General features: G+C 51.0%; 1 protein-coding gene across 1 annotated transcript in view; it reads left to right on the forward strand.

Moving 5' to 3' along the window:
• Positions 1-8761, forward strand: part of LOC147646935 (uncharacterized) — a 592289-nt gene extending 583528 nt beyond the window's left edge. The window contains 1 exon segment of the mRNA XM_086872733.1: positions 6552-8761. Coding sequence (XP_086728859.1) covers positions 6552-7481 — 930 coding nt within the window. The 3' untranslated portion in view covers positions 7482-8761.
• Positions 8762-9802: the final 1041 nt, after the last annotated feature.

Below are 9802 nucleotides of genomic sequence, written 5' to 3' on the forward strand. Positions count from 1 at the left end.
AGGCCATGAAAGCAGCAGTGGGGCAGCAAGGCTGCCATGGATCACTTCCTGCCGTGCTGGGCACGGTGTGACCAGATGTGCAGAGAAAGCCCCCGGCTGCTGAGTGTCAGGAGAAGGCTGAGGGACATGGACCCACCTTGTCCTCCCTGCAGCATTTCCTTCAGCATTTGCTGCATGGTATTGGATGGCTCATGGGGTTTCCGGTGTCCTGTACCTTTGTTCTTTCCTCTTGGAGGACCTTATAAAAAAATATATATCCATTTCCCAGGAATAGATCCTAAAATATCAGGGTTCAGCTTGTGCGATCAGCAAGGACACAATACTCACCCCTGCAATGGGAGCTGGGCTTGCGTGCAGCATCCAGCCCAGGAGCCTGGAAAGTCCTCCCTGCAGACACACCTGTAACTCAACAGCCACAGAAGCTTCTGTCATGTCTGCTGATCTGCAAAGGCAGCACTGAGCTGCAGGAGCGGTGAGGGGATCACGCAGGGCGAGGGCACACACGTGCACAGCTCTGTCCTGGCACCTTCAGCGATGCTGCCCTGGCGGAGCTTTGGGCTCTGAGCTGGCAGCTCTCCCAGGGGGAAAGGCCTTGACCTACCCTCACCATCTCCCAGAGCCTCAGTCCTGGATATGGGTTGGGAAGCCAGATCACCTTCACCAAGAGGCTTGGCTGCAAAGAAAGGCAGGACAGAAGAGTTCCCATGGCACTGTAGAAGATCCTCAGGCTCCCTGGGGCTGGCAAAGGAGCCACACAAGGCACAGCCCCGGGGCACAGCCCTGGGCCCGGCCCCTTCCTCTCTGATCTTCCTTGTAGCTGCACAGAGCACACGGAAGGTGACACTGGCATTGCACATGGGAAGAAGATTGATAGTTAAATGCTCCTTCCTCCCACTGACAGCAATGCTGTGGGATCACTCAGGGCTCCAGAACGGAGCAGAGCGAGGGTTCCAGAATCCATCAGCCTTCAGATTCTTAAGTGAAGTGGCACGTGAGTAAGTTCTTGCCACATTGACACTGATTATACTGAGCGGAAAGGGACATTGAGAACTTGTCTCCAGCATTCTCCATGGGTCTCAAACCGTCATGTCCCGGGGCTTCCAGATGCCCCATGTCACCATCCCAGTCTAGAAGGGAGCACAGATAAGAACCATTCCATGGTGAGATGGGATCCCCTTCTGCCTTAGGGAACTGGGCACTGCAAGGGAGTCAGGTAAGGCCATGGGAGCCAGATGTCAATGGACATGGCCAAAGATGCAGAGGGGCCTGGGGAGCTCTAGGCTGGCTCTGGTCACTCTCCACCCTCTTTGCAGGCCCTGTGCAAAATTCCTGGAGAGGCAGCAGGACCAGCCCAGGGGCTCTGGGGACTCTCTCCCTCCCACAGAGGAAACCCTCCCTGAAGCCCTGCGGAAAACCATCCCCAATGCTTCCCAGGGAGAAGGAAGTGCTGTCTCAGGAAAGGGAAGCCAGGCCGTGGGCTCACCTGCTCCCTGTGCTTGCCATGGAGCAGCCTGGGCAGCCCTGTCAGGCAGGGCCACTGCCAGGAGGAGCAGGAGGAGGAGGTGCAGAGCAAAGGCCATGGTGCCTTGCCCACTGCCAGTCCTGCAGCTCTTGCTGCCACCACTGTCCTGACACCGCTGTCCCAATGTCAGCACCGCTGCTGCCGCCGCCGCTGCTGCCACAACAGTCGTGGTCAAGGACTGACTGCTTGGTCCTTGTGGTGCTGTGCAACCACGGGGCTCTGGGACCTCTGTGACCTCAGAGCCTGCTGTCACCTCAGCCTGCTGTCACCCCAGAGACTGCTGTGACCTCATGGCCTTGGCTGTACCCCCTGAGTGTTCTCCCCTCTGTACTCCAATCTGTACTGGACTGATTGTAAATCTTTGACTTCATCAAAGGGTCATTGCCAAACAAAACCTTGGTTTTGCCTGCTGACATTGCTGGTCATGTTCTGTCCCATGAGATGCTCTTGGTGGTTGCCTCTTTTCCTGGGCATGGCACTGGAGGAGGTCCAGGCCCAGGTGATGCCACTGAAGGAAATGTGCCCTCAGCCCAGGGACACTCAACACAGACTCCCCCAGCCCCTCGGGGCCCCGCTGCTGGTCACAGCAGCCCCTGCCTGGCTCCTGCCTGCCCACACCGTGGTCAGCCCTGCCTGCTCCTGGACATGGAGCTCAGCCAGGGCTGGTGCTGTGTGGGCTTTGCTGGTGGTACCAGCCGGACACTGGGGTGAGAGCTCCATCTCTTTATTGGAACAGAAGAGCTGTGTCAGGCCCTGCCCTGGCAGGAGGGACCCACCTTCAGTCCAGGCCACAGAGCAGGGTGGGTCCCTTCAGGGACACAGGGCCTTGCTGTGGGTGGTGGCAGCATCTGCACAGCAGCAAGCTGGTAATGCAGCTGTGACAGGGACATCACGTATGGGCATGGAGATGTGAAATGTGTGGTGCAGGTGTCCCTGAGGGAGGTGTTGGCCTTTCCTGTGAAGCTGCAGTGGGGAAGCTGTTGAGAGAGGAGATGGCTGAGGCCCCAGCTGCAGCTGGTACACAGGGACCCTCTTGCACACTGGGAGATTCTCACTGTGCTCAAAGTTTCCCTCTGAAGACTAAGAGCTGAATGTGGATGGGCTTAGCAACTGGTCTGCAGGCCAAACAATTGAGGTAGCAAAAAAAGAAATAGAGAAAATACAAGTTTATCCATAGCAAGGAAGAAAGCAAGGCCGTTAGCATGGAAACCAATAAAAAGGTGCATAAGGGGTATTTGCAGTTGTAATAAATGGAATTGGTTTGTGCTAACTAAATTGTAACTGTTCTTCAAGTTATTATTAGAAACAATCAAGAATCAGTGTTACAAAGCAGATGTACCCCTCTGCAGATGTTACATGTCAAAATTGAGGTACAGGATGTAGTTTAGAAGATAAATGGTGTCTCAAGACCAAATGCCCTTGAGATGGATCAAAATTAGAAGAAATTTAGGCATTGGGCGTAAAGATTAGTAAACATAAGGCTAATTAGTAGACTAACATAACACAAGGCTTAGTAGGCACGCGCAAACCTGTAAGGTTATCCAAAGGACAATGAGGAAGAAGAGAAGCCTTCACCAAAAGACCACCAAAAGAAGACTGAAGACCCCATTGCAACAAGTGAGGCATGTGCCATGAAGAAAAGTGATGTTAAGTCAGAAAAATTTGAAATAGGAGGAAACTTGCAGGAAACATTATTGAATATGTATAAGCATGCAGTATATGAGTTTAGCTTGAAGTGCTTTGTTTTGAAGGTGAGGCAGGGTGGGAAGCCTCCGTACCCTGGTGGGTTTTGCTTATGCTTTAATCATACTTAATTACTAGTAGATTATATATATAAATTTTAATTTTTTATTAAACTGTATTATTTTACAAAACTGTATTCTTTTATACCACATTACTATTCAGATTAGTAAATTGTATTCATTTTTAATTAAACTTCCATTAAGTCAAGGGACCTAGTTGTCAAAATTCTAATTTCATTTATAATAATATTTTAACGAAGAAGGTTGGTACAACAATATTGGTATTTAACAAACATGACACAATATGAGCTATATTAACAAAGAAGGCACCTTACGGTGACAACATTCTACTGTTCAAACTGTAAAACATCTTTGTGTACTGACCAGGAGGTCAGGATTTGCTCTTTACAATCCTGATGCTGAATGTCTCCTTAGGCAGTCTGGTCACAGAGAAGAATGAATCCCTTGCAGGCTGCCCCTGTTTGGACAACCTGCTCCTCACCCCAAGCCTCAGCATGTCTGACATGGCCCACCTGGGACTGACATCCCAAAACATTGATAACATTTCTCTTTAGAATTTTTCTTTATCATTAAAATCTAATTAATTAATAAAAATAAATTTTGATTTTTATTATAATATTGTTCTATATTTTTAGAACCTAATTTTTATATTTATATGAAAGAATTGATACATTTTTAGCAACTAAAAACATTATCGGTCCTTGGTTCAAAGTAACACAATTCCACTTTCATTAATTAATTGACCACTATTTCTCCCTCCTTATGCTAATTACACCTATTTTTAGTCCTTTAATCATATTTTTTAATAATTTTCTCAGACAGGGTAAAAGGGACCACTTTGGGGTCCATAGAAACTTTTCTGGGGAACATTTGGGGCAGTTTTGTGTCTGGGGAGGGAATTTAGAGAGAACTTGGTGGTCTGGAGGACACCTGGGGGAGCCAGGTGGGCACTTAGGGATTCTGTGGGACAATTCATGGTTTGGGGGAGCACTTGAGCGTCCAGGGGGGCTCTTGGAAGTCAGGGACGTGAATCTGGGGGCCCTTCGGGGTCTGGGCGGGCACTTGCGAGACTGTAACGGGGAATCTATGGGTCGCGGGGGATGATGGGAGTTGTAGGCGCCGATATAATACGGTTTAATGGGGCCGCGGAGCATCACGGGAGTTATAGGCGCATCTCCAGTGGATTCCGGTGGGGCGTGGGGCATGACGGGAGATGGAGTCATGGCTGGAATAGCACTCTATGGGCGCCGCGGAGCATGACGGGAGCTGTAGTCCCGGAAGTGGCTCGGAAGGCGCGTTTGGCGGTGCAGGGAAGCACTCCGAGAGAACTTTTCCGTCCGAGTTGTGATTGCAGGTCCTCGGGGCGAATGTATACGGCTCGGGAGCACTTGGGGGAACCTGGGGAGCTGTAACCGGGCTCTTTTGGGCGTGGGGCACGGCAGGAGGTTTGGGCGTGGAACCATGTTCTGGGATGATGGGAGATGAATTCCCAGCAGTGTCTGGAAGGGGCATCTGTGGGGTCGGGAGCATTCAGTGATCCAGGGAGGCTTTGGGGGGTCCTGAACGAGCGCTGAGGGGGCACTCGGGGATCCTGGAGGGTTTGGGGGAGACTTATGGGACATATGGGGGGCGATGCCGGGGTTCTGGGGAGCGCAGGGCATAATCCCAGTTCCCGACAACCTGATCTCAATTGCCCCCTGCAGCCTGCTACTCACTGCCAGGACGATCCCAGTATGATATCCCAGGATGATGTCAGTACACAGCCAGTGCAATCTCAGCCACTGCCAGGACGATCCCAGTACAAACCAGTCCCTGCCATTGCTGCCACTCCTGGGATCCCCCAGCCCTCTCTGTGTTCCCCCCTCCTGCATCTCCCCAGAGGAGCCCCAAGGGCTGGCAGTCCCCAGCCAGGGTCTCCAGCCAGCCCCAGGTTGGATCTGCAGCCCCCAGTTTTCCCAGTTTCCCTCTCCTTTTCCTCAGGCCGGGTTCCCCCCGTCCCCAGAGGGTGGGAGCAGTGGAGAGCCCAGCACTGCCCATCCCGACCTGTCCTGGCTCCATCCCCGCTCCTGCTGTGGGCTGTGAGGGGCTCGGGAACAGGGCACTGAGGGTGTCACTACTCCTGGGGGAGGAGGAGGAGGGATGAAAGAGGAGCAGGAGGAGGAGGAGGGACAAATGAGGATCAGGGAAAGGAGAAGGAACTACAAGGTCCAGCACTCCCTGAATTTATAGTCCCCCACCTGTGCGATCATCACCCACCATCCCACAGGTGACTGGGGAGCGGGAGCTTTGCCCAGATATCCTGGGGGGGTCCCTGGGTTGGGTTTATTTGGGGGGGGGATGTTTGGAGAATGTGGAACTCCAAAGCTGAGTGGAAAATCCTACTTGGGGGGATACTGGGGGGTCCCACCGTCCTTAAGTGGGGAGATGGAAACAGGGGGAACTTTTCGGATTCCTGGCACTCTCAGCAGCCCGGGGAGGGCAGGGACCGAGCAGACAGGTGATCCCCAGTACAAGCGTGACTCCCAGCAGCTGGGACAGGGGGGAACCCTTGAACCCCAAACAGGAGAGACCAGAGATGGGGAACTCCTGGGAGGCATTTTCAGGCTGAATCTTGGTGTTTTCTGGAGGTTTTATGGACCCCAGATGTCCGATGACTTCTAGAGATGAACACGGGCAGAGGGACCTGCAAACTCAATGTCCTCATCCCTTGTATTTCCCCAAACCAGGATTTCCCATTGCCAAACCTTGGCTGGATGGAGAGGAAGGCTGCAAGAAAGAGGAAGATGCCTCGGGACACCCAGGCAGGTGAGGAGGAAGTCAGTGCCCCTTTCCCTCTCTCTCCTGCTCCATCTCCCAGCCCAGCATGGCCCCCAGCTGCAGGACAACCCTGTTGCCGAGGCCGTCCTGCCGGGGATGCACTGGGGGGATCTCCTTCCCCTTCCCTCTGTCACAGAGGCAAATCCCATCCTCTCCTTGTCCTTCCTCCCTCAGACAAGGAGCTGAGGATGGAGACCAGGGAGGAAAAATCCCTGCAGCAGAACCTTGTGGAAGAGGCTGATTTGAGCAGTTCCACAGTGCAGGAATCCAATGGGGAGGAAAAGCCCCGGAGATCCCGCAGGAGGAGAAGCTCCAAACCCATCCCAGGGTGCTCTGAGAAGGAAAGACCCACCCTTTGCAGGGAAGGCGGCTGGAGATCCAGCCGGGGCTCTGAGCTGGTGGTCCATGAGCAGCTTCACAAAGGGCAGAAGCGCTACAAGTGCTTGGAGTGTGGGAAGAGCTTCAGCCAGAGCAACAGCCTGATCTGCCACCAGATGATCCACACTGGGGAATGGCCCTACAAGTGTGGGAAATGTGGGAAGGGCTTCAGCTTTAACTCCAAACTCATCATCCACCAGCGCAGCCACACTGGGGAGAGGCCCTACGAGTGTTCCGAGTGTGGAAAGAGTTTTCGGATCAGCTCCAGTCTCCTCGTGCACCAGAGGATTCACACAGAGGAGAGGCCCTTCCGCTGCCCCGACTGTGGGGAGGGCTTCAAGCACAGCTCCACCCTCGCCATTCACCGGCGCATCCACACTGGGGAGAGGCCCTTCAAGTGTGGGGAATGTGGGAAGAGCTTCAGCCGGAGGTCCCACCTGATCCGCCACCAGAGGACCCACTCCGGGGAATGTCCCTATGAATGTGAGGAATGTGGGAAGAGCTTCAGCCGGAGGTCCCAACTGACCATCCATCAGATGATCCACACTGGGGAGAGGCCCTACGAGTGTCCAGAATGTGGGAAGAGGTTTCAGACCAGCTTCCAGTTCCTCAGGCACCAGCAGATTCACACGGATGAGAGGCCCTTCCGCTGCCCTGACTGTGGGGAGCGCTTCAAGCAAAACTCCCACCTCATCACCCACCGGCGCATCCACACTGGGGAGAGGCCTTATAAGTGTGACGAATGTGGGAAGGGGTTCAGCCAGAGCTCTAGCCTCAGTACCCACAAACGCATCCACACCGGGGAGAGGCCCTATGAGTGTCCCCAGTGTGGGAAGAACTTCTCAGACAGCTCTCAATTGACCAGACATAAACGGAGGCACCACTAAGGGAAGCCCTGCGAGTGCTCCAAGTGCAGGAAGAGCTTCGTGCGCTGCTCCAACTCCATCCCCCATCAGTGGACCCACATTGGGCAGAGCCCTGATGGCCCATGTTCCCTGTGATCTGTGTTGGGAAGACACTGGGCTGGTGGTCATTTTGGTTTTGTTCTAATTATCTTTAGATTCATCTTCATCCCTTTGGAACAGACTAAATTGGGGTAAAAATCAACAAATTAATGGCATCTAATTAATCAATGGCACCTAAAACCTCACATTTTACTAGTGCTTCAAGAGAAACTGGGAATCAGGGAGCTACTTGAGAGTATTTAGGGGTTGTGGGGTATTTGGAGTTGTCTCCATTTCTTGGCACTCAAAGAGATGAGGGACTTCAATCTGTCACCTCAAGACCTCTCAGTGCCTCTGAATGCTACTCAGTCCCACCCCAAAATTATTCAATTCCACCCCCCCTCCAGCTATGATGCCCTTAGTTTTAGCTTTCATTTTTTTCATATTCTGCACTGCCTAGGTTTGTAGTTTTGAACTTCATATTAATTGTTAGTGTCAGAAAAAATTAATCCACAAACACCAGAGGTTTATATGCAAAAAGGAGATAGAGGAGTGCTTTCAATTTTTTCAAATAAAGGGAGAGGCCATGGGGCATTCCCCTGGGATCTCTCTAATTTTTGGAGGGCGCAGCCTCCCTTTTATCCCAATTCCAGGCCGTACGTCCCTTCTCCCTTTCCCCATAGGCTGAGGGATTTGAGAGGTACAGACTTCCTGGTACACATGATACCTGAGATACCATCCCCCCTCCCCCCAGTGCATAATCTCCTTCTTAGTTCTCAGCCCTGTTGGAATTTTATGGTGTTTCCCCAGTGTCTCTTTCATCTTTCAGTTGAATCCATCCCATTGTTTCTGTTATCTCTCAGTGATAGTTTCATTTTATCGGCAGACTCACAGCTTGTTTGTAAAGACAAGTGTCACTCTGATAGTATAAGGTTTTAAAATCTTAGAAAATTTGGGGACTTAGAAAGAAAGTTAGGTTTGGTGAGCCCGGGAAGAGTAGGTCCTGGCAAGTGTTAGGCCTTGTACTTGCTAAAGATCATGTCAAACTGCACCTGTGTAATTGGTATATGATGAATGATACAATTGTTAGATGTGATTAGATATAATTATTGTTTAAAGAACATGAGGAACAATGTTAGGGGGTTGAGGGGGATCACAAGAAATCCATGCTTGGGTAAAAACAATGCATACAATAGAACAATGTAAGTTTAATAATTAATATGAAAGTTATATAATGATAGAGTATAAAAGTATGTTCAACTCAAAACCAAGTCAGGTCAGATTTGGGTATGTGTACCCCTAACACCCAGAGCTCTTAATAAAGCACCTTCATTTAATCATTCTGTGATTATGTGTGTTCCTGAACACTAACATTTTGGCGACCCCAGATGGGACCTTGTGAGTGCTGCTGAGCAAACTCACGACCAGATCACGCTCCAGCTGACACCAAGGAATTCTTGGGGACCCCATCAGCTGCGACCATCTCTGCTGCTCACAATTTCCCCAGGAGAGAAAGGTAAGGTGCTTTACTGTGGGGGTCAGAAAACCAGCTGATTCAGAGATCCTGGCTCTCCCTTGGAGGCAAGGCACTTTCTCTCAGAGAGAGAAAAGTATTACTCCCAGAAATCTTTGAGTTAGTTGCCTAGGCGCCGTCTGTCAGACAACTGCAATAGCGTTGCAGATCCAGCATTTGTGGTATATTGTAGTTATAATATGGAGAAACTTAAAGGGATTTTGGGCAGCAATGCTCCCATACCAGATACTTCTCCTTTGGGTGCTTATTAGCACATTGGAAACAAGGTAACATTGGGGAAGAATTACATAAGACTAAGATAATTTTGGCCAAATCTTCCCACAGAAAAAGACCCCAGCAACCCCGTCTCTTCTGTTGGTAGCTATAACCCCCTCTTCTCTCTCTTTACTTTGTTTTCTTTATCTCTCCCTCTCTTCCTCTCCTCTCTCGCATAACCCTTGTTGTTGGCACTAAAATAAAGGTACATTATTGTTGTTGTGATTTAAACTGAAATCCCTTGTGTCCGTCTTGCACTCTGAGATCAAACGAACCTCTCACGAGTCCCACTCGCGTTAGCGAATCGTGGCATTTAAACTGGAGTCACAGACAGGATTTCTGACAGACAGAAGGGGCTGCAGGTTTGTTGTGCAGTCTGTATTAGGGGAAGGATGTTTTGCTCCAGTTGCACCCAGCCCGACACTCCCAAAGAGTCAGCGGTGTCTAGAAAGCAAGGGGGGCAACTTGAATTTCCCGCAAACTGCACACGCCGAGGTGAAAAGCACCCCACACTCACTTGAGGGCTCTGTCTGCAGAATTTTGCAAAAGATCTCTTAGTGCAAAAGGGCTGGATTGTTTTTGTTGTTGT

Source organism: Cyanistes caeruleus, unplaced genomic scaffold (assembly GCF_971803275.1).
Source record: "Cyanistes caeruleus unplaced genomic scaffold, bCyaCae1.hap1.1 HAP1_SCAFFOLD_76, whole genome shotgun sequence".
In the NCBI taxonomy this organism is placed as follows: Eukaryota; Metazoa; Chordata; class Aves; order Passeriformes; family Paridae; genus Cyanistes; species Cyanistes caeruleus.